This window comes from Vipera ursinii, assembly GCF_947247035.1.
Source record: "Vipera ursinii genome assembly, chromosome: 11".
Taxonomy (NCBI): Eukaryota; Metazoa; Chordata; class Lepidosauria; order Squamata; family Viperidae; genus Vipera; species Vipera ursinii.
In genome coordinates, this window is record NC_139524.1 from 9,766,098 (window position 1) to 9,791,408 (window position 25,311).

Below are 25,311 nucleotides of genomic sequence, written 5' to 3' on the forward strand. Positions count from 1 at the left end.
GATAGATTGAAAATTTCAATGACAAAGGTATCTCCAAGGGAAGAGCACTGGAGTGACTAAGCCCAATATGCCTTGTCCCAATCATGGTTTGGGGAGAACTTCATCCACCAGCTTCTACTTTTGACTGGCACTCTCTTCCCTATTTCTGGATCCTGCTCTAGATCCAGAACTTCTCTGTTGTCAGCATTTTTTGATTAGGATGGAGTTTACCTTTCTCACCTGGAAAGGAGATTTTCACCTTTAAAACTGTTGCATACAAGTTTATCTCAGAGGTGTGGAAGGGTATTTAACTTTCCTCGTCTTCTCTTCCCCCCCCATTTTTGTTTAAAAGAGATAGCAAAAAAAATCTTGAAAGAGGAAGCAAAACAGGAAGTTTCTAACCCTGTTAGAACTTCTGCCACCTTAAAAACACAGCTGTTTAAGCCTTATAAATGAATCTGTGTCTCCTGGAAGACAAGCGTGAACCATCTCTTCTGCTTTAACATTTGACTCTTGGAAATGCCAACTAGCAGAGAGAGAGAGAGAGAGAGAGAGAGAGAGAGAGAGAGAGGGAGGGAGGGAGGGAGGGAGGGAGAGAGAGAGAGAGAGGGAGGGAGGGAGGGAGAGAGAGAGAGAGGGAGGGAGGGAGGGAGAGAGAGAGAGAGAGAGAGAGGGAGGGAGGGAGAGAGGGAGGGAGAGAGAGAGAGAGAGAGAGAGAGAGAGAGAGAGAGAGAGAGAGAGAGAGAGAGAGAGAGAGAGAGAGAGAGAGAGATGTCCAGCATCCCCTTGTGTTGCTTCCCAAATGTCCCTAACTCTTTTGGGTCACTTCAATATCCCAAGAGTGCTTCAGCTTTGACTCTCCAGTGCCTGAAGGGTTAATGTGTTCTTTGAGGAAGCTCAGAAGAAGCAGATCTTCCTTCTCCCCTCCCCTCTGCCTTCCCTCTTGCTCAACTTGTTTCTGACTTCCTTTTATGACAGCAGACTGAGCAGCTGAGCAGGATCGTTGCTTGGGGTTGTTTTATCTCTAATGTGATGGATGGATAGGTGTTGGGCAGATTCCCTTGCACAGACGTTGGGCAGCATGTCCCTCAAATGGCATCGATTTTCTGACGTGCCCCATATAACAGTGAAACTGATTGGACGGTTCCACTCGGAGGTAAACTTCTACCTTGGCTTGGGTAGTGAGGATTAGTGGGGACAGCGCAGTGGGGGTCAGGAAAGGCCTGGTTGATTAGTCTGGATTGTATCAGTTGGTGCTCAGATGTTGGTGAGAAGTTTAGGCTAGACTAGCTCCCATCCTTGTTTTTCATTCTAGCTTGGCATCTTGCTGCTCTGCTACCTTTCTCAGGGTGGAGAAGATTAATTTCTGTATATTTCTTATGTGGTTCACCCAAATTATTGTAGCACTGTGGGGTTTTTTTTCAGCCTTTATAGTTGTACTTTTCACATCCGTGAAAATACCATTTCCTGTTTTCTGACTCAATCTGCATAGGGTAGCTCTCTGTCTTTCTAATCAAACTAATCAAATCAAAACAATTATACGGTGTTTTTCTTCAAAACAGGACCTTTTCTTCAAAATGTCAGTTGTAAATTCATTTCACTGGACAGGAGGACGGCTAAAGAACTAGAAATAACTTGTTGAGTGAACTCTGTTTTTCTTGATGAGAGGGTTAAGAGTCAAACGAAGCAGCCAAATATTTTTATGCATTTAGACATCAAAAGGAAGCGATAGATTTAATATGCTTTGCATTCACACAGCCTTGTTCTCAGAGCACACTCATCTCCTTATATTAATTAATTAATTAATTAATTAATTAATTAATTTTAATCCCATTTATATCCCGCCCTTCTCCGAAGACTCAGGGCGGCTTACAAGCTTAGCAGTAGCCTTCATTCTATGTATATGCTTGCTTATTAGGGCTTTCACACACACCCCAAGCGGCATTATTACAAAGTCAGCTTAATTGCCCCCAACAATCTGGGTCCTTGTCTTCTTGTTAAACTGCATTGATTATCATTTTTATTTATTAGATTTTTAAGTCATCTAAGCAGTTGACAGAGATAGCATTTTGAAAACAGTAAAAATAATCAAAGAGCATAGAAAGTATTTGTCAAATCACAGAAACACTAGAATCCTAGTCTAATGCAGATATTTGAAGTAAAGTAAAAGAAAATTCTGACACGTGTTTTTTCTGCTTCGTCCGTGAGAGATGGCTTTGCTTACTTTATTCCGTTTATGACTGCCCAACTCTGCAAATGATTCTGGGTTGCGAGCAATCTTAAAATAAATGGAAAACAAGTTAAAATACACAGCAGCTGAGAAAAATGTCACAGCTAGTGGTTGTTAACACAACCTGGAGATGGGACACACTCAGGCCCCAGACCTCCCTGTTAAAAAAAAAAGCTAAAAATATATAAAAGTTTTAAAGGGAAGGGAAAAGCAGGTGGAGCACATGTTTCATAAGTGGGGGGCCATTTTTGAAGAAGACTTTCTCATTCCTCACCTCAGAAGAGAAATGGAATACATTTCCCATTTGATGACAGTCTTAAAACCTTTTGTGCTTCTCACTGTGTGCAAATGCGCACCATTCCAAAACATGTGTTCAACTAAAGAAATAATACCATTTCATTTCAACCTCATTTCAACCCTGAGCTACAAGTGTTCTCCTCTGTTGGTAAAATAATACCGCATGAAGAAAAATTGTGCATTAAAATACGCGCCTTAGCAAACGTGAGGCACAAAAATTGCACTATTTTAAGGGAAGGCTACCTGCAGTGGCACATTTCTGGGGTAAAGTGATATGCAGAAATGTTTGGTTCAGAGGAATTGTGTGTAAAAAATATTTTCATGCCACTTTACGGAAAAGAAATGCCCAAGAAGAACAGGCCCAATCCAATTTAAGAACTGAAAGAAAAGAAATGGGGACAAGCAAAAACTGGAGGACATACTGTGTAACCTAAACAGTATTTCTGAAGAACATCTCAGGACCTGGGAAAGTCGATAAGCCTGGAAAGTTGATTTTTTCCCCCCTGGATTGTTGAGAATATGGTCTGTTTGTCATCAGGGGCCAATCACAAATTACCTCAGATGGCATATGAGTGTCAGATGTCCACCATTTTGTTTTTTTATGCTGGGGTTCCAGATCACATCCATCGAACTCTTTATCTGGTGGCACCCAGGATCTGGTGGTTCTTCTCTGCTTGCTCTCTGGAACAGTTTCCCCCTGATATTCACATGGCTTCCAGCTTGAACCATGATCACTTAAAAACTGGATCTTCTGTTGAATAGGAGTTATGGAATGATTCGAGTATTAGGGTTTTTTTTTACTTTGTTTTTTCTTGGACTTTCCAGCTACCTATATTGTGGTTATTTTTTGTTGTGATTTTCTAAGCTGTCTTGAGTATGATATGATCATTGTGAGTCCCAGAGTTGGAAATACAGGCCATGCTGTAAGAGCCATGGTGATGCAATGGTTCGAATGCAGTATTGCAAGCTAACTCTTCCCCACTGCCAGGAGTTTGATCCTGACAGGGCTCAAGGTTGACTCAGCCTTCCATCCTTCCGAGGTCGGTAAAATGAGAACCCAGATTGTTGGGGGCAACAGGCTGACTCTGTAAATCGCTCAGAGAGGGCTGTAAAGCATTGTGAAGCGGTATATAAGTCTACATGCTATTGCTAAGTGCTGTGCTTAAGCCTAGGGCTTTGTCTTGTGGCATTCTGACTTCCTATTCATTGTTTTTAAGAAAAATGAAAGAAATAAAAGAGATAATAAAAGAAAGAAATAATATTAGGGAAGACGGGGAGCTTGATAGAGGGACCAAGGAACCAAGGAATCAAGCTCTGCTTTCTATGTTAGGCAGGCAAATAACTAAATTGTAATGTTTAAGACGTTGTATGAACCCAGGGATTGACAGTGATGTCAGCCGTGGTTCAGGACGTAGCAACATGTGTCAATCCTGCCAGTTGTAGCTTAGTCAACAGGTCAGTGACATAGAACTGAGTATGAAGCAATTAAATTCACGGCTGACGTTTTTCTTTTTTCTTTTTAAAAAGACGTTCCGTTTTGTGCTTTAGTCACCAAGCTGCGCATAATAATTAGGAAACTATTGGGCCATTGAATGTTTCCTCAAGTGTGCATAAAGTCTCACTAGATGAAACATGTTGCTCTAAGCTGTATGAGTTTTAGGTCCCAATTTGCATGTCAAAAACTGCTAATGACAATAAAAAAAACACGGGCATTGAGCTGCTCTCAATATTATGTTGATTTTACTGGGCTGAATTTCATTGTACGGAAGGCAACCTTTGGCCATGGAGTTTCTCCCATTTTAGTGGTCTGTCTGTGGGCATAACTTTCTCTCGGAAGGGTAACACTGAGGTGAATGTTTCTCAAAGTCTCAAAGATTATGAGGAATGATCTTCCCCGTAGTATCAAAGACAGCTTGTAAGAGGGAGAAACAAGTTCTATTTTTGAGATATAAATTGTTTGTCCTTTGAATATCTCTATTACTGAGTATTCTCTATCAAACCTGTGCTTTGACTATGTCAGGGGTAGGCTATCTTGGCTCTTTTATGACTCATGGACTTCAACTCCCAGAATTCCTGAGCCAGCTTGGCTGGCTCAGGAATTCTGGGAGTTGAAGTCCACGAGTCATAAAAGAGCCAAGGTTGCCTATCCCTGGCCTTAGTCATTTCTAGAGAAGATGGTCTTCACTCAACCAAGCCTCTGTTCAAGGACTCTCGCATAATTGGTAGGGAGGTGAGTTTCGGTGGTTGCTAGCTAAGAAACAGTGCCAGAGTCTAACATGCCCCACTAAGTTATTTCCGGCCATTCTCAGCTTCGCTGCAACCAACCAGCTATCCTCACTTGCTGTCTGCTTGGGTTGTTCTTCTGAGTAACTATGGCTTTGGAGGCAAGAGACTTGGGAATGCTAGGGGGGAAAAAATTGTGTGCAAGAGTGAAAATAGAGTAGATGTTAAAGCAGCCCAAACCATGCTTATGTTGACTTGAAATGAAGCCCATGAAATTTCATGAGGTTTCTTTCGTGCTAAGCGCACTTCAAAGAAATATTGCAGCTGTAGACTGGTCAGTTACAACACTGGTGACTACCCAGTGGGTTGTGGGTTTTTTTTTCCTTTTCATTTTAGAACGCACACCATAAAAACAAATAAGACTGCCCTGAGGGGCTACAGTCAAAGCTGTAGTTATGTGCTCAGCCTCTGAAAGCAAAGCCTTTGTCTTCGGCCGAGAGAAAGAGAGAGAGAGTGTGTGTGTGCAATCCTACATACCAAATACATACTTGTATTTGCATGTATTACCCAGGGGACTAAGAGCCTTTCCTCGTGAGCAGAATTGCATCAGCTGCCATCTCCATCTTCTTTCTACTTGTGCCATCTCCAACCATCCTGACTTTAACTGTCTGATTGCTGTTTTCACCATGTAGTAAACAAAACAAAACAAAATGTAGAAAGCCGGCTTGTTTTAGTGGATAAAGGCAACAGGCTAGAAATCAGGAGACCATGAGTTCTGCTCTCAGCTTTTTTGGGGCTGGGGGTGGGTGGGGCTGGGGTGGGAATTAGACATCCTAGGTCAGTCCTAGGAAGAAGCAGGCAAGGACAAAGCACTTGTGAAAGCAAGGAAACAGCCGGGACTGACTTAAAGGACTCCCCCCTCCCCAAGAATATAGGAAGTGGTGTTGGTGATGGTTACGGCAGGCAGTTGTTTTATGAAGGTGACTGCTGTAACTGATCATTTTTGTAATCCCCATGCAAATAGGAGGGGGATCCGGAATAGAATAGAATAGACTGGAATAGGAATGAGAATGGGAATAGAATAGAATAGAATAGAATAGAATAGAATAGAATAGAATAGAATAGAATAGAATAGAATAGTTGGAAGGGAGCTTGGAGGTCATCTAGTCCAACCCGCTGCTCAGGCAGGAAACCCAATACCATTCCAGACAAATGGTTGTCCAATCTCTTCTTAAAAACTTCCAGTGTTGGAGCATTAACCACTTCTGGAAGCAGGTTGTTCCACCGATTAATTGTTCTGACTGTTGACAAAGTGGAGGGCTAATTTGATCAGCCCAAAAACATAAAAATAATATGGAGAATCCATTAGTCCAAAGTTGAAAGATCACCTTGAACCTCCTGAAGAACTCTAGGAATCCCTAGATCAGACAAGTCAAACACAAGGCCCGGGGGCCGGATCCGGCCTGCAAAGTGGTTTCATGCGGCCCGCGAAGCCACCCTGGAAACAGTGAGGGAACGGCCCCCGCTGCCTTGGCCCTGGCCCAGAGACCCTCCTCCTGCCAGAGACCCTCAGATCTGTCCCACTCCTGCCCAGGCCCTCATAGGCACCCTTGATGCAAATGATGTAGAGCTGGCCATGCCCACCCAGTAGGCCACGCCCACCCTGGCCACACCCACCCAGCCCCTTGATGGCAACCGCAATGCTGATGCGGCCCTCAGTGAAATTGAGTTTGACACCCCTGCCCTAGATCATGACTTGGAAAACACAGACTGAGATGGGTTTGAAGGAGAGCCCCCAGCCCTCCCTCGGCCATCTTTAGGACACTCTTCACCTCTCACTTTGTCTGGGGATTGCGATTCCCAGGGCCACCTGCCAACCTGGCTTGCAGCTGAGCTGTAGGGGCGTTTTAAAGGAAAGCTTGTCTGAGGAGGAGGTTGCAGTGACCAGCTTCTTTGTTTTTTTTAACGTCAATGCTTAACGTATGTGATTCTGTAATAAACTTTTTTTCAAGGGAGTGTTTGCACAATTGAAAGTTGCAACTACTTATTTTGAATCAGTTTACTAGCAATTCCTTCTTAACCTGGCCATTTTAGTGACCATTCAAAGGTACAACGGCACTGGATAAAGCGACTTACGATCATTTTCTACACTTACGACCGTTGCAGCGTGCCCCATGGTCACGTGATCAGAATTCAGATGCTTGGCAACTGACTCATACTTATGCCGGTTTGCCGTGTCCCGGGGTCACGTGATCCCCCTTTGCGACCTTCTGACAAGCCAAGTCAATGGGGGAAAGCTTGATTCAGTTAACAACCGTGTTAACTAACTTCACAACTGCAGTGATTCACTTATCAGCTGTGGCGAGAAAGGTGGTAAAATGGGGCAAAATTCATTTAACAACTATCCCACTTAGCAAGAGACATGGTGGTCGTTAAGTCTCTAGGACTACCAGTATTATCACATTATTTCATTCTTCTTAGGAAACTGTCTTTGCAGGAAGCTTTTTTTTAAAAGCTTTTTTTAAACTAAGGAAGATTGTTGTTGTTGTTGTTTTTAACTTTCTTGATTGAAAGGGTTATTTAAAGGAATTGAGGGAGCTACCTTGTCTCAGATGCTATAGTTTCAAGCGTAGGCAGGAGGAAAACCCAGGTAGCCTTTCTTCTTCCTGGCTCTTAACCTCAAAGGTTTTAACCCACAGGGTTGTAGAGCTCAGTTCTCAAACCAGAGTAAAATAATCTCTTCTCGAAGTACACAAAGTTTGGTGATAGAACACACGGTTTGAACTCGCAGGTTTTTTACCAAAGGTTGGGAAAGTTCCCGCCTGAAACCCTACATATCTGCTGCCACAGAATTCCGAGCTACAGTTCTGACTCAGGATAAGGTAATTTATGATGTTCCTACATATTGATGGCCTAGGTCACCAGGATGCCCTAGGTGTCTGCAGCCAATGACTCATTGTTGACTTGGGGAACATTAAGGTGGAGGATAACTGTCTGCGTCTTTGGCATATGGAACTCATTTCTTGATGATGTTGTCCTTGAATACATTCTTCCTTGCACGTGAAGGAACGTTGTTTTAGATAGATAGATAGATAGATAGATAGATAGATAGATAGATAGATAGATAGAAAGATGATAGATAGATAGATAGATAGATAGATAGATAGATAGATAGATAGATAGATAATTCTATGTTATCGATGTCCTCCTTCCACTTCTTCTTTTTTAGGAAAAAGAGAAAGAGAAAGAGAAATTGAAGGAACGGGACAAAGACGCCAAGGAAAAGGACAAAGATAACAAGATACTAAATGGCCATCTCTTCAGTGCCATCTCAACTGTGGGCCCCATCAGTTGTTACCACTGTCTCAAGCCTTTCAACAAGGATTCATTTGTCTGTGCAAGTGAGTGACTTTTTTTTCTGCTTTGCACACCAGAATGAATAGCTAATAGAAGATATTTCTGATAACAATTAGGTGTATAAAGTTATCACCACTGTTGCCCTTTTGATACTACAGAGAGAGTACAATGGTAGGAGAATCTGGAACAATGACAGATCACTTTGAACTTGAATGGTATAGGAATAGGAATAAGAATAGGAAAAGAGAAGAGGAAGAGAAAGAAGAGAAGAGAAGAGAAGAGAAGAGAAGAGAAGAGAAGAGAAGAGAAGAGAAGAGAAGAGAAGAGAAGAGAAACGTCTATGGAGATTCTCAGTCATCCAGGTCATGGTTATCCCAAATGTGCTTTTTCAGGAGGCAACTGGATTTTCTTGTTTTTCTTTGAAGACATTTCACTTCTCATCCAAGAAGCTTCTTAAGCTCTGACTGGATGGTGGGGAATGGAAGGATTTATATTCCTTGCAGACAGCTGGTCATAGAATATAAATCCTGTCATTCCCCACCCTCCAGTCAGAGCTGAAGAAGCTTCTGGGATGAGAAGTGAAAGGTCTTCAAAGAAAAACAAGAAAGTCCAGTTGCCTCGTGAAAAAAGCATTGTTAGGATAACTATGACCTGGATCATTGAGAATCTCCATAGACATTTAGCTATGCACCTTAAATATATTTCCAAGTCTTTGTAGTATAATTGCAGGCACCAGAAATCAACACCAAAATGGATGCCACCATCTTAATCTTCCCGGAATGCTTCTGGGCCCTGCTGTCTGATTTTCTCATATTGGTTTATGAGTATCACATTACATTTATTATTAATTTAATCTGTCAGTTTTCATCCAAATTTATATTAACATTCTCCTTTTGATTTTCTTATTACCTACTGGCCAAGTAGGTTGGTTAATTTAATTTCTGAAACATAGTGTTCATTTTTAGCCCTTTTGCTTTGGTAATTTAATCTTTTAATCCTTTAATAGATTGATTTGCACAACCAGACAAAATATTCAATTTATTTCAGAATATATTTTTTGTGATAATTAAAACAATACTAAACTACCATAAAGTGAAGTGAATATTTGGGGTAAATGTTTTCATACTTCCATTCATGGTCTAGTAAAATACACTTGTCGTCATCATCATCATCAATGTTGTTGTTGTTGTTGTTAGTATATTTCTCTGGGGTAAATCAGTGTATGTAGGAAGGATGGAGGAAGTTCCCTTATACAATTCTGTTAAAGAATTCTGACCTTTCTTGGTTATTACAGAAGTTTTTCTTTTCAGTCCTTAAACAGAATCTATATATATTCTGTTTAAGCAGTGATGTGTCTATATGTGAGTTATGTTTCTGGATAATGACTCAATGTAGTATTTCCCCTCCATATGTGCCACTTCAGGTTTAGAAAACTGAAACCAGATCATCTTGCCTTCAAGGAGAAATTCCTGCTTTGGGAACCTGAACTTTCCACTTAACTAGTATTGACTAAGGGAAAACAAGAGTGAGTGTTAAAGGTCGGCTTATCACAGGTTTTCCTGTTGCCCAAACACACAACTGTAGGAAGAGTCCAGCGCTGTTTGCTTTCCTCTTGAGAGGAGGGCCCTCTTGATGAGGTGGGACAGCAACGCAATGTCACAAGTTGAAATGGTGGTTAAGATGCTTGTGGACGAATTGGTGCAAAGTTTGGAAGATTCAGTTGAAGAGATCAGCTAATGGTTAGGATTCGAATGAGTACACTACAGATCCCATCAGCCAAAGTGTGTTGGCTGGCAAGGAAGACAGAAGACAGGCTTTTTCCACGGTGGCCCCTGTTCTGTGGAACAGTTTCCCTTGGAGGAGATTAGAACGGCCCCAATCCAGTTAGTCTTTCATAAGGCCCTGAAAAATGTGACTGTGTTCCCACGCCTGGGGTGGTGAATGTGTCAAGGGCCCAGTTTCCTGGATGTATTGCTATCTGGCTAAATATCTCAACTGCTAAGTGTATTTAGTTTGGAGGTTTCTGTTGGTTTTTTTTATTCTTTTGAACTGTTTTAGCATTTTAATTGTAATATATTATTACAGTACAATTACCCTGTGGTAAGATGGCAGGCCAGTAAATTAGATAAATAAATGAAATATTTTTTTAACTGTGCATTGCCCAGAGTCATTGGCTAGATATATAGATGATGGATAGATAGGAGATAGATAGATAGATAGATAGATAGATAGATAGATAGATAGATAGATAGATAGATAGATAGATTTTACAGATAGATAGATAGATAGCACACACACACACATGTATATATGTATGTATGTATGTATGTATGTATTTTTTTGATGCACCCTGTCGACCCAAATATGTGGAGAAGTCTCCCTTTAATTTTTTGTTATACATACATATACATATACATATACATATACATATACATATACATATACATATACATATACATATACATATACATATACATATACATATACATATACATATACATACATACATATATATATATATATATATATATATATATATATAGAGAGAGAGAGAGAGAGAGAGAGAGAAAGAGAGAGAGAGAGAGAGACAGACAGACAGACAGACAGACAACCTATGTCAATAGCTACAAAAAAGAGGGCAGCCACAAAAAAGGACAGGGACATATTTTCCTGCATAAAAGTTTGGTGCATTTTGAATGAAATCCTTTCTCTCAGGGGCATAGTGTAAACATAACATGACCTGACTAAATGATTCCTATCTATACTTGGATAATATCCTCCTTTTTGTCTGGCTAGTGCAAATTGCTGCTTCTGTGAGCATTCTGGATTGCTTAGCGTAATCCTTTCCCATGAAATAACCCCACACGTTCCCCCAAAAAGGAGGCCAAAAATTTCAACCCGGTCTTTGCATTTCTGCCATTGGAGAAGAAACACGAGGCTGCATCCTAAAAAGGTTGCTTAATACAACAGCACAATGGAGTACTCAAACCAGACCAGTTCTTGTGTTCTCTATGGGGTAACAATAGCAGTTAGATTTATATACTGCCCCACAGTGCTTTACAGCACTCTCTGTTGCCCCCAACAGTCTGGGTCTTCATTTTCCCAAGCTCGGAAGGATAGAAGGCTGAGTCGACCCTGAGCTCCATCAGGATCAAACTCCAGGCTGTGGGCAGAGTTAAGCCTGCAATATTGCATTGTGACCATTGTGCCACCAGCCACTGCACCACCAAGGATGAAAGAAAGCTACAAAGATCACCCCTGTTGATTGCCTGGGTTTGTGCCTAGGAAAAACTATCTAGGAAGAGATCTGAGGAGCATCCAGTTGGATTTGGAACCCATTTCCATTAATCTTCATTGCTACATCTGTCAGAATTTCCACATTGTTGTTATCTCTTATATTCTGGATGCAGGAGCTGACCACCGCCTGTTTCTAAAGAAATTCTCGGTGGGAATCTGGTCAAGAACTTACAGGACTTACTAATAACTCATGCTGTGGGTTTCAAGATTAAAGATTGTAAAGAAAATTTTAAGTGGGCTCAAAGAAAGTCCGGGGGTGGGGGAAAGAAAGCCGTAGTAGCTGTCTTTATCACTACTTTCCATCAGAGGAAGTTGCACTTATGAATGATGAGATTTACTGAATGGGAATATGAGCTCTGCATGATGGCTGACTTTCTCGTTGGCTACACATTGAAGGTGTGCCCTTTGTTTTCCCCAGATTGTAGTGCCATGGTCCATAAAGGCTGCAAAGAGAGCGTGGCTTCTTGTGCCAAGGTTAAAATGAAAGTAAGTATTCTTCTAGGTGTTTTTTTTTCTTCAGTATATTCACATGCACGGATCTGTGTGTATATCTGAAAATATGCGGTTGTAACTTGGCAATGGGGGAAAAAAAACCCTCCAGTTTTCACATATGCAGGCTCATTAGGGCTCTGAAATATCAGCAGTGTGTTGTTGTTTTCTCTAAAATATTTTTCTAGCCTTCTTGGTTGCAGGCAAAAAAAAAACCCAAGCAAGCTTCTGTTTCACTGTGGCTAGGACTTCCAATAGTTCAAGGTTAGTGTCAGGAATCCTTTTATTCCATCTCAAGATGCAATAATAATCCTATTATTGCTATTGTGATCATTCTATCCAAATCCACTTCATAACTGCTGTGTGGCTCATTGTGATTGTGGTGGAGAAGGAAGATACGTAGATTTATTTTCACTTATTTCATTTGTTCCTCTGAGCTCTTTTACTCGCTCCCTCTGTTGCAACCAGTTACCGCAACTGCCCAACTTGAATTCTTTTTCTTTACTATGATTTATATGCAATAAATCTGTCATAAACTTGATTTGCTCAGGCCTGTCTATGTAACTGCTAGCATCAGTAGATCTGATGTTCTATTCTATATCCGGAGAACAAAACACTCTTGAAGAGCTGTAGTATTTTGGAGTCCACTTAGGAGATGCATTTAACATCCACCTGAAATTTCTAGTATGTTGAAGGGTAGAAACATTTAGATAGCAGAAATATATAGATATATTTTAAATGCAAGGAGAGTTTAATCTAGGGTCACTTAAAGCAATTACCTATCTGTATGGAGGTTGTACGATTGTGGAAGGGCTTCAATTCTTTGACCCCTCAACTATTTCAAAGGATTTTTCTTCTAAGAGGGATTGGGAAACAAAATACTCGATGTACATTTTGAATTCTTTATACACAAGTCTGATAGGCCTTATCTTGATGTTTGTGGCATGAAACACTCATTGTGATTCATAAACCATGGTTGTTGATATCTTAAATTTGTTATATAACCCAGCCAAACCACTCTGAAACCTTGGCTTGGCATGAGGTGTGAATGGAATTTATATTATAACAATGTTATTCTAATCTTTTTTTTTTACTTCAGCTCCAGAAAAACCCAAGCGGTCTGCAGCCTCATGATACTTCTTCATTGCCCACAGTAATTATGAGAAATAAGAGTGAGTATCTATTTTTTAAAATTTCTTGGTGCAAGTTTCTCAATCCTTGCCATTTTGTTCTGTATTCAGCTAGTCTTTACAAACATGCTCTGTTAAATTCAGATGTTTCAAAACAACTGGGGAAAAGGGGGCATGTTTCTTAATTAAGAAAACAAATTGTGACTTTTTCAAACAAACTCCAAATCATGATGATAAAGATGTTATCCATTCAGTCGTGTCTTGACTTTTGGTGATTCCATAGGCCAGGTCTCTCCACCTCTTCCAGTCTTGCCCTACTTCTTTTCAAGTTGTGCTCTGGTCTGGCTGGCGTCGGCTTTGATTGGCGATAGTCCAGATCCTGAACTGAACCTGATCACTGTATCTGTCGGTTGTTTTCCCTGCAGCTTCTCAGCCAAAAGAGAGACCCAGATCAGCGATCCTTGCTCCTGACGAGAACATTACAACTTCAGTGTTCAATAGTAGGCGATCCCAGCAGAACCTGTCTCTTTCGAAGAGCGTTTCCATTCAGAACATTGCTGGGTAAGGACTTGTGTGTTTGTGGGCTTGCTTTTTTGTAGGGGGTGGTGGGGGAATTCCGTTTAACACGTGTGTGTGATCGCTGATGCTGAAGATTGAACAAGTGAAGCCTGTGGGAAGAAGGATTGCAGATTCAGGGTTTACCTTTTCCACTTGAAAGATCTTGGATGAGAGGATTTGAGCAAGAGGTGTTATTGATCTTGCTCAGTGTACAAAAGACCCCTTCCGCTGTTCATTGTACAAATGGTGCAGTGTTCATCATGTATGTGTCTGTACGCATACATGACTATGTATCTTTATATTTATTTATTTATTTATTTTAATTCCATTTACATCCCGCCCTTCTCCGAAGACTCAGGGCGGCTTATAAGCTTAGCAGTAGCCTTCATTCTATGTATATGCCTGCTTATTAGGGCTTTCACACACACCCCCAAGCGGCATTATTACAAAGTCAGCTTAATTGCCCCCAACAATCTGGGTCCTCGTTTTACCTACCTGGGAAGGATGGAAGGCTGAGTCAACCTTGAGCCTGGTGGGATGCGAACCTGCACTAATTGCAGGCAGCTGGTGTTACTTAAGGAGGCATTAGCCCACTGCTCCACCAAGGCTCAATAGAAGCTTTTCCAAACCTTCTGACAGAATTACATTACATTGCACTTTTTCATCTTCGTTAACTGCCCAGAATCACATTAGTGAGATTGGTGGCTGTATCAATTGATTTAATTTAAAATGTCTAAATTTCTAAATAAGAAAGAAAGAAAGAAAGAGAGTAGGGGGGGAGGGAGAGGGAGAGAGAAAGAAAGAAAGAGAAAGAAAGAAAAAGGGAGGGAGGAACAAAGGAAGGAAGGAAGGAAGGAAGGAAGGAAGGAAGGAAGGAAGGAAGGAAGGAAGGAAGGAAGGAAGATTGTTGCGTCAGATATCATTAATGCATCAGACACAAATTATGTAATCATACCATTTGCCCAATTATAACATGGTGTCTCCTTTTGATGTTGAATGTGGCTTGGGGTGGACACACCTGCTTCTCAGTAGGTGACTTTTGTTTTCCCCGTTTCTTGTCCTGCCAGTGTCGGAAATGACGAAAGTATCCTTCACACGCGGAAATTTCTCTCCCAATCAACGGACTCCTTGAATAAAATCAGCCGGGTAAATGAATCCATGGAGTCATTAACAGACGAAGGTAAGTGACCGTGTTGGGAAATAACAGGAGAAAGGCTGAAGGATGTTGGGAGAGAAAAGAACGCTTTCACACATGCTAAAAATTCTCTACATGAAGAGAGCTAACTGGAAAAAATTTTTTTACCGTAGAACTCTTTCTATATAACTAAAATATGGGACAAGCCAATAATTGCGAATTCTCCAACACGATACGGAGGGCCTGACTCTTAACATTTAGCATCCTGCACCAAGAGCATGTTGGCTGGGAACTGCTTAGAGTTGACATCCAGCAATGTTGGAAGGGCTGCCTGTTACCATGCTGTAGTAGCCAGCTGTTTGCAGTTTCTGAGATATTCCTGATGTATGGCAGTGTAATTCTTTTTAGGGTCTGTGCTGGTTGTGCCGTATTGGGTTGAGTGGTCAATAACTTTTTGATGAAGTTGCATGGGTGTCCATTTGGTTGGCATGTGTTGTATATAGATGCTCCATTTCCTTTTCCTGCTGTTCTGTGTTGCTGCAATAGGTTTGGGCTGCTATTGGGTTTTCAAACTGGATAGACTTCCAACTTTCCCAGCCAGCTTTGCTCTTGTTTGGAACTCTGGGAACTGAAGTCCAGATACCCAGAAATAACCCAGGTAGCAAATACTGCTCTACACTGATGCATTGGCTACATTCTGCACTGTGTATAAAAGAGTGTTTAGATCTAGTTTCTTACAGAGCAAATCATAATCATAAAAGTAAAGTTGGAAGGGACCTTGGAGGTCATCTAGTCCAACCCTCTGCTCGGGCAGGAAACCCTATACCATTTCAGACAAATGGCTGTCCAGTCTCTTCTTAAAAACTTCCAGTGTTGGAGCATTCACAGCTTCTGGAGGCAGGTTGTTCCACTGGTTAATTGTTCTGACTGTCAGGAAGTTTCTCCTTAGTTCTAGGTTGCTTCTCTCCTTGGTTAGTTTCCATCCATTGCTTCTTGTCCTGCCCTCAGGCGCTTTGGAGAATAGCCTGAGTCCCTCTTCTTTGGGGCAGCCCCTGAGATATTGGAACACTGCTATCATGTCCCCCCTCGTCCTTTTCTTCATTAAGCTACACATACCCAATTCCAGCAGCCGTTCCTTATATGTTTTAGTCTCCAGTCCCCTAATCACCGGACTGCAGCATGTAAGCCTACAAGAAGGATACTTTGGGCATTGCAAACTAATAAGATAGAGGGAATCTTATGTTAAATAATTTTCATTTTAACTGCCAGGCTGGGACCAGTGAAATGCTTAAGTATTGGAATAGGCTACTTTGGAAGCTGATAAATATTTTTTTTAATAAGTTTATCGTTTTAGCATAGAGAATAAAACAAACAAATAACATGTAGCAAAACAAAAACATACATTCAACCATAGCTGATAAATATTTTGAAGTCCAGGATGTAGCATTTGGAGGGCAAGGAAACAATTCCTCTTGAGGTCTGTCCTTGAGACAGTTGTATAAATTGCTTCCGGGGCTTGACTGTGCCAGCTTCATCAAAATCGTCTTCCGATATTCTGTTAATCTACCCAAGTAAACAAAGGCAGACAAATTACCTCTTAATGACAACGCAATTACATTAATGGCTCACTCTGGGAGATTTGCACAGTAATTGTGGAATTACTCAGCATTCATTACTAAGTTACTTTTGAAAAGGTTGTGTTGTCGCTGCTGTGTTAATGCGGTGGGGTTGCAGGGGATGGACCAAATTCTTCTGGGTGTAGGAAAAGAGATTCCTAGGTTTGCTACGGATGAAACCTAAGCCATGTGATAACTTCATGACGATTGTAGCCTTCGCAAACTGTAGCATTCTCACAAGCTCCCAGTTCTGTGCAGGCAGACATTTTTCTGTACGCAATCAATGTGGGGAAAAGTTTGCATTCTGTTCAGTTTGACTCTTTTTTCCTGCAAATTATTACCCCAAAGGGAGTGATGTTTCTTAAGGCATAAAGCGTGAGTCTTTTTTTTTTCTTTCCAATTGATAACCACATTCCTTCACGGTCAAGAGGGTGTGAAACAGGACTGAAGCTATAGACTTCAGAGGACTGTTGCCCAAGGTGCAAAGTAATATCCATAATCAAAATATATTATGGTCAACAGCTGTAGAATGGAATTTCCTTTCCTCTGTTGAGCTCAGTAGCTAAATTCCACTGGTTGTTCCACTGATCTCATTACTAGAATGAAGATCCTACCCCGTTTTGGGTTGTTTCTAAATCCTAGAGAAATATTACGTGCCTGAAGGAAATCAAAATAATCTGCCGACTAGTATTTTGAGACATTGATGGGATTGATAGATTTTGAGACCAGGAGGCATCAAAGCTCTCGACTTTTGATCATCCTCGAAAGGTTCAACAGCGACCAAAGTGTAGGGTCATTAACTGGTATTAAAGTATCATGTATAGAAGCTAAACCTAGGCACAAGAATCAGATCACCTCTCCTTCTCTTCAGGGGCAGATATGAATGAAGGGCAACTCATGGGAGACTTTGAAACAGACTTGAAACATATGGAAGCACAGTCTTGGAGTCAAGTGGTGGACAGCAAGTTTCTCAAACAGCAGAAGAAAGACATTGTGAAGCGGCAAGACGTCATTTATGGTGAGTGACAGACAAGTCACAATCTCCTGGTTTAAGTTCAGCAAATACAGAGGCAAATCAGGTTGCTTTGCCATGTTTGTATTTTTAGCCACACCGTAGCTTGGTTTGTTTGATTTGGTATCAACGTGTGCTTGAAGCCAGTCATGGTTTATGCAATGCAAGATCTAGGGCTTAAAAAGTTATTCATGAACCAAGTCTAAGGAAGCTAACCATCTAACTGCTTCTGATTGGCTGCAGTGAGATCATCCCAAGTGCCTTCAAATTTCTGAGGAGACATTCTTGAACTGTATAATGTGCTATATCAGACATGTCAAACACAAGGCCCGGGGGCCGGATCCGGCCCGCGAAGTGGTTCCATGTGGCCCGTGAAGCCATCCTGGAAACAGTGAGGGAATGGCCCCCGCTGCCTTGGCCCTGGCCCAGAGACCCTCCTCCTGCCAGAGACCCTCAGATCTGTCCCACTCCTGCCCGGGCCCCCATAGGCACCCTTGATGCGAAGGATGTAGAGCTGGCCACGCCCACCCAGTAGGCCACACGCACCCTAGCCATGCCCACCCAGTAGGCCACGCCCACCCTGGCCATACCCACCCGGCCCCCTGAGGGCAACCGCAATGCTGATACGGCCCTCAATGAAATTGAGTTTGACACCCCTGTGCTATATAGTTTGTTCCGGTGCACTACAGTCGGATTGAGCGCTCTCGGCCATTCCCCACTTATTTACATTCTCTCTGGTTCATATTGCCAGTGAGTTGTTGCATCTGATGAGGTAGATACAGATAAGTAGTCATTCAAGCAGCTAGCTATGGAAGCCTTATTGACCTCTAAATCAAAGCCAAGGAAAGCCGTAACCGTGTTTTCCCTTGCATTGGCAGAGCCTTATGGATCTCTCTGATTCTCCCTTCCCATGCTCCTTCTTTCCAGAACTGATGCAGACAGAGATGCACCATGTCCGGACCTTGAAGATCATGAGTGATGTCTACAGCAGAGGCATGGTGCAGGAACTACAATATGAGCAGCAGATGGTGGAGAAGATCTTTCCTTGCCTGGACAACTTGCTGAACATCCACAGCCAGTTCTTTCAGAGAATTCTGGAGAGGAAAAAGGAATCCCTGGCTGACCGAAGTGAGAAGAACTTTGTCATCAAGAGGATAGGCGACATCCTAGTCAATCAAGTAAGTTGTGATAAGCCTTGCCTTCAAATTCAGATTTAGAATAGAGCTGGAAGGGACCTTGGAGGTCTTCTAGTCCATCCCCCTGCTTAAGCAGGAGATCCTATACCATTTCAGACAAGTGACTGTCCAGTCTCTTCTTAAAAACGTCCAGTGTTGAAGCATCCACAACTTCTCAAGGCAAAGCTACTTCCACTGGTTAATTGTCCTGACTGTTAGGAAGTTTCTCCTTAATTCCAGGTTGCTACTCTCCTTGATTAGTTTCCATCTATCGTTTCTCTTTGTCTTGCCCTCTGGTGCTTTGGGAAACAAGTTGAAAAATGACACCGGTTCCTGATTCTGTTTTCATTCTTCCCTACTACACCTTCTTCACAAAATTTGCTTTGGAACTCCTTTTTCTAAGGAGATTTTTAGAGAAATACTCATGGGAGAACTGAGGTCCTTTCGTGCTTCTCGTAATGATGAAGGGGCCAAAAGGCTTGTACAAAGATGTCGTTACAACAGATTCCTTGGCTTCCGTTCATTCCCAAGGAAGAAAGAACTGACTAATTTTATTGATGTCAACGCAGTTCTGTATTTCTGCCAAGAAAACAACAGGGATATCTCCACAGAATGACCACTATTCGTGTTTACCGATGTTATGAGTTTTATAAAAATATAAAACACAAAGGAAAATAAAAATAATGGGAAATTAGAGGAAGGAAAAATACAAGGGAAGAGAAAATGTGAGGTACAAGGGGGAAAAAGGGGGGGAGCATTGATTTCCAACTCTTTTTAGCACAGTAGAAGGTACCATTGCAGCCTCAATGTTTTATGTTTACACATTAGTACATACTAGCCATTTCTATAGCAACAAATCTATCTAATCAGCAAAACCAAAGTCAAATGTTTCATTTTCTCCCCCCATCCCACTCACAAAATCTAGAAGCGATTTCCAAATAGAAACGTAATGAGATATAATCTCCTCTTTGAATAAAGCAATCAATTTAACCATCTCTGTTTTTCCTTCTTGTTTACATCCATTTTAAAACTAAACTTTTCGTTAAGAACGTTTGTAAAAGGAATAAATTCTAATGCATCTTTAAAAAAAACAAACAAAAAAAACCTTCCTCTTAACCTAACACAGAACGACCACTATTGAAGACATCTTTATTTATTTATTTATTTTCATTGTACCCTTAAATCATTTTTAATGACACGGGCAAAAACAAAATCACGAGTGGAAGTTGGTGCAACATAGGGCCATTGTCTTCTTTGATTGGAGGAGCAGCACAGATTCAGGGAAAACATTCCAATTTAACTTGATAGCTCAGGGGTGTCAAACTCAATTTCATTGAGGGCCGCATCAGCATTGCGGTTGCCCTCAGGGGGCCGGGTGGGTATGGCCAGGGTGGGCGTGGCCTACTGGGTGGGCGTGGCTAGAGTGCGTATGGCCTACTGGGTGGGCATGGCCAGCTCTACATCGTTGGCATCAAGGGTGCCTATGGGGGCCTGGGCAGGAGTGGGACAGATCTGGGGGTCTCTGGCAGAAGGAGGGTCTCTGGGCCAGGGCCAAGGCAGTGGGGACCGTTCCCTCACTGTTTCCAGGATGGCTTCGCGGGCCGCATGAAACCACTTCGGCCCCCGGGCCTTGTGTTTGACATGTCTGTGATAGCTTATTTGGGCTCAATGAAGACCACACGAAGAATTTAAACAGCCCCCATACGAAAGATCCATTTTGCATTGGCGAAAGCATCCCAGAACCTCTTTCCCCAGATGCCCATGGCTTCACCTCTCCCAGAAGATGGCTGTGATGGCTCAAGCAAGCTTGGTAGATTTTCCTCATTCCACTGATTTCCTCCCTCTGATTTATCTCTTGCAATTTGCAGTTTTCCGGCGAGAATGCTGAGCGAATGAAGAAAACGTACGGGAAGTTCTGTGGGCATCACAATGAGGCAGTCAATTACTTCAAAGACCTTCATTCCAAGGATAAAAGATTTCAGGCGTTCATCAAAGTAAGCTGGCAGGGGCATCAAGATTTGCGAGGGTGGCGGGTGTGACCCCCTAGAATGATAGGAATGAAGCCTACGGTAGTGGCCAAAATTGTGGAAACCTTTTGGGAAAAGTGCATTTTTGATGCTTGATGGCTAAGAACACCACTTTTTTTTTTTTGGAGTAGTACCGTAAAGTTATATATCAGTGGAAAGATAATTTAATCAAGAATGTAATGCAACAAAGTTTGTTCAATTATTTGCTAAGCTTGTAAGCCGCCCTGAGTCTTTGGAGAAGGGCGGGATATAAATGGAATTAAAATAAAAATAAATAAATCTGTACTGTATTCTGTGAAAAGTTATAGCCAAATAACCAGAAAAAGGAAGCACAACTTGATATCGGTTGATATCGGGTAGCTTTCCTTGATCTGATTGTAGCCAATGAGCATGAGTGTTTAGACAGCCAATCAGGTGTCATCTTGTTTGGGCAATGAACCAATCAGATCACAGTAGGATTCGGTTATTGATGTCGTGTATTGAAGCTGAGAGGACATTGTCAGTGTGTTATGTGATCGCTTATCAAGTCGGTTGGGGTTTTTTTTGTGTGTTCTTTCATTTGGTGAGCTCGTAAAACGTAATAAAATCAAAGTAATGGTGCAAAGAGTTGACTGGTTGCCCAGAAAGCAATGTAAAATAGTATTATTAAGTGAACAAGGCTACAGTTATAAAGAAATTAGAAGAAAAATGGGTGGAAACTTAACCAAAGGTGGCATTTCTACTGTACACTTTTCCCAAAAGGTTTCCACAATTTTGATGTTTGATGTTTGATGTTTATTAAATTTGTATACCACCCTTCTCCCGAAGGACTCAGGGCGGTTAACAGGGCACTACTGTACCTGAAGATTAACATTATCCAGGCTTTGTGTGTTATGCAATACAGCTACCAGGTCTTAGCTGACCTGATTTTATTGAACTAAAATCCTACTTCATCTAGGGACTTTTCTGCCTGCATCAACCATGGGTCATGTAGTGTTCTGGATGCTGTTGGTTTGTAATTTCCATCAGCCCTGGCCATTCGCTTGCCCAACAGTGAAGGAAGATAGAACATAAGAACATCTCAAGAACTTATGCAGCTTGTCCTTGGCTTGTGACAATAATTAAGCCCAAATTCTCTGATGCTAGGCAAGGTAGTTGTTCAATGAGTCTTGCCCCATTTTACAACCTTTCTGGCCCCCCGTTGTTAAGGGAATCGCTTCAGTTGTTAAATTGGTCACACAGTTGCTAAGTCAGTCTGGCTTCCCCCATTGACTTTGCTTGACGGAAGGCCGCAAAAGGGGATCACGTGACCACCCGCCCCCCCAAAGACCCTGCGACCGTCATAAATATGAGTCGGTTGCCAATCCCGATCACATGACCACGAGGACGCTGCAATGATTGTAAGGGTGAAAAACAGACAAAAGTCACTTTTTTCAATGCCGTTGGGCTTTTTGAATAGTCACTTAAATGAACCCTTGTAATTTGAGAGCTACTTGTATTTGTCTAGCTCAGGGGTCTTCAAACTTGGCAGCTTTAAGACTTTAAGCTTTGCCGGCTGAGGAATTCTGGGAGTTGAAGTCCACAAGTCTTGAAAGTTGCCAAGTTTGGAGACCCCCCCGGTCTAGCTGAAACGACTAAGCGTTCTTTAACAGATCTTTCGCCCTGCAATGTTTCGTAAACCTATTCTCGATACAAAGCCTCCAATGTGAATGTGGAATTCTATTTTGAAGGCTGAGGTCAGCTAATAACCGAAGATGCTACATCCTATCCGGTGTTTCAGTTTCCTCTCCTTCTTTTAGAAAAAAATGAGCAGCTCTCTGGTGAGACGTTTGGGGATCCCCGAATGCATCTTGCTAGTAACGCAAAGGATCACCAAATACCCCGTGCTTCTTCAGAGGATATTACAATATACCAAAGGTAGGTTTTCCTGCAGACGTCTCCGTAATCCTCTACTGCAGAGGTCCCATGGAGCTGGATCTAACGAGCGCTTGCTCAGATGATGGACAAGCTTGATCTAGAACACTATAATTTGGAGAATGGGGTGAAGGAGCCAGAAGGGATCTGTTTTTCACATAAAGAACAAATGGATCTCTTCTTTAAGTCAGGGGTCCCCAACCCCCGGTCTGTGGATCGGTACTGGGCCTCAGCATGCCAGCAACCGGTCCGCACAAACAAGCAAAGCCCCATCCATGGAATGCAGGCAGCACACAAAACTACACACTCTGGTCCACGGGGGAAAAACCTCTTTCCACGGAACCGGTCCCTGGTGCCCAAAAGGTTGGGGGCCTCTGCTCTATTGATTTCCCTTTCTAGAATTAAAAGGCCAATGTCTTTGGTGACACTGATTTTTTCTACTTCTTCTTTTAATCTGGAATGCTCAGAACAGTGGCATGAATTTGACCGGGTTCATGATAATTATATACAGTTGGTTTCCTGCCTGAGCAGGGGGTTGGACTAGATGACCTCCAAGGTCCCTTCCAACTTTATTATTATTATTATTATTATTATTATTATTATTATTATTATTATTATTATTAGTAGTAGTAGTAGTAGTAGTAGTAGTAGTAGATCAGGGGTCTCCAAACCTGGCAGCTTTTAAGATTTGGGGAGTTCAACTCACAGAGTTCCTCAGCCAGGCATTCTGGGAGCTGAAGACCCCGAGTCTTAAAAGTCTGCCAATTTTGGAGAGCCCTGTTAATAGCTCACGTTTTAAAAGTTTGAGCATCCCTTCTTTACCTTTGCTTGCGGTGAGACTGTTGTCTTTGATTTTGTGCTCAGCTTCCGTTTGCTGAGATGGACCTTCTTCCCGTTTCATTTAACTACTCAGTTGTGGGTTTGAAAGGCTAAATAAAAGCATAATGGGATGTCAACCGTTTTTCAATGAAAAGCCAGTGATCCGTGGGATGAATCTTAGCTGGGGAGACAAAGAGTTTGGTCGAAGTTCACAAATAGAAAAACTGCAGCGTTTGCCCTTTTTTGTGAGATTGCATTCCATTTTGGTCTCTTTCTTACACACACACACAGACACACACACACACACACACACACACAAAGTGCAAGAGAAAGAGAGGTGCAGCCTACCGCGGCCACAGAGCTGAGGGTCACGTGCAAAGTAAACCCACTGGGATTTTACAGGACTGCTTTGTAATTCCTCCTATGACAGATGTTTGCTTAAGATACAACCACTGGATAGAAGAATGACAGCTGGCCTTCAGTGTTGCAAATCAGAGAAGATAACTTTTAGTAATCAAGTAGTTTATTTATGTAATAAGTAACTTTTGTATAACATTTATATAATTATTTATATGTTAGTAAGCCTTGAGAAGTTGAGGCTGGAGGCTTTTAAGAAGAGACTGGGTAGCCACCTGTCTGGAATGGCATAGCGTCTCCTGCTTGAGCAAGGGGTTGGACTAGAAGACCTCCAAGGTCCCTTCTGACTCTGTGACTCTGTCAGTACGTGTATATCAGTAATTTGGTGGCCAAAGAAATTGTGGTGTAAATGTCAGCAGGAGGATTGTGCAGAATGTGGTCTTCTGTCAAAATCAATGCGTTTTCCTTTTAAAACGGGATTAAGCTAATTGAACACCCGATTCACACAAAATAAACAGTGGTCGCCTGTGGACCTGTTTGAAAAATCAAGAGTGGAGGATTTTGCTGCTGTTTGTTCCTGAAATAGCTTAATGGGTGTGGGTGCTAGTCAGTTTCATTAACTGGATCCCTGCCCTTAAGTAAATTCTTGGGAGGAGACCTAGAAGTTAGCAGTTGGTGTGGACAAGTTGTTGGTCAGAAAAAGGAACAGGATACAAAAAAACAGGGCTAAGCTTGGAGAAGTCAAGTGTTTGGAAGGAAAGACGGTAACAAATGAAATTTTTCTTCCGTTTAAGAAAATGACCCTGAACATCAAGACTTGGTGCTTTCCTTGAACCTGGTGAAGGAGGTCTTAACCGCAGTCGACAGCAAAGTAAGCAATTACGAGAAGAAGATGCGCCTTAACGAGGTCTACACCCGGACGGACAGCAAGTCGATCATGAGGATGAAGAGCGGGCAGATGTTTGCCAGAGAAGATCTGAGGCGCAGGAAGTTTGTCCGAGATGGACCGGTTTCTCTCAAAAATGTAGCTGGGAGATTGAAAGGTAAGGGATGCTTTTCAGAGCGATCCCACGGGGACTTCTTTGCCCTGATTCATTGGAAAGGACACAATAGGCACCGTAAGGTCCTTGCCATGATGATGCTACCTAGTTTGGTAATGAAATGTCTGCAAGCAAAGAACCAAGCCCAGAAAGCACAAAGGACCCCATAATCTCTTCTTCTTCCTCCTCCTCCTCCTCCTCCTCTCTGCAAACCTTTCTAGCATTGATCATATTACCTAGTTTGGTAATGAAATGTCTGCAAGAAAACTACCAAACTCAGAGACCACCAAGACCTCACAATCTCTTCCTTCCTTCCTTCCTTCCTTCCTTCCTTCCTTCCTTCCTTCCTTCCTTCCTTCCTTCCTTCCTTCCTTCCTTCCTTCCTTCCTTCCTTCCTTCCTTCCCTGCAAACCTCACTCCCTTTTAGCGCTGATCATATTTCCTAGTTTGGTAATGAAATGTCTGCAAGCCTAGCTCAGAGAGCACCAAGGCCTCATTTCAACCCAGAGCTACAAATATCCTCTCCTGCCACTACTGTAAAGTTCTTTCCACATCTCCTCCAGCATCTAAGCTGGATTGCTCTCCTGGTTGTAGAAAGTGGCTGCAAATTCTTCTGGCCAGATATGATGCCAGATATGATGCTTATGACATAGTTTTTGAGAAACCTTCTATCTCCA

General features: G+C 42.1%; 1 protein-coding gene across 2 annotated transcripts in view; it reads left to right on the forward strand.

Annotated features, from left to right (window-relative positions):
• Positions 1-25,311, forward strand: part of AKAP13 (A-kinase anchoring protein 13) — a 243,512-nt gene that overhangs the window by 200,031 nt on the left and 18,170 nt on the right. For both annotated transcript variants that reach the window (XM_083371301.1, XM_083371302.1), the window contains 10 exons: positions 7,959-8,130; positions 11,802-11,869; positions 12,972-13,044; positions 13,428-13,563; positions 14,628-14,740; positions 17,183-17,329; positions 18,251-18,501; positions 20,367-20,492; positions 22,304-22,421; positions 24,389-24,637. In XM_083371301.1, the coding sequence (XP_083227427.1) occupies positions 7,959-8,130; positions 11,802-11,869; positions 12,972-13,044; positions 13,428-13,563; positions 14,628-14,740; positions 17,183-17,329; positions 18,251-18,501; positions 20,367-20,492; positions 22,304-22,421; positions 24,389-24,637 (1,453 nt within the window). The remainder of the gene's footprint in view (positions 1-7,958; positions 8,131-11,801; positions 11,870-12,971; positions 13,045-13,427; positions 13,564-14,627; positions 14,741-17,182; positions 17,330-18,250; positions 18,502-20,366; positions 20,493-22,303; positions 22,422-24,388; positions 24,638-25,311) is intronic.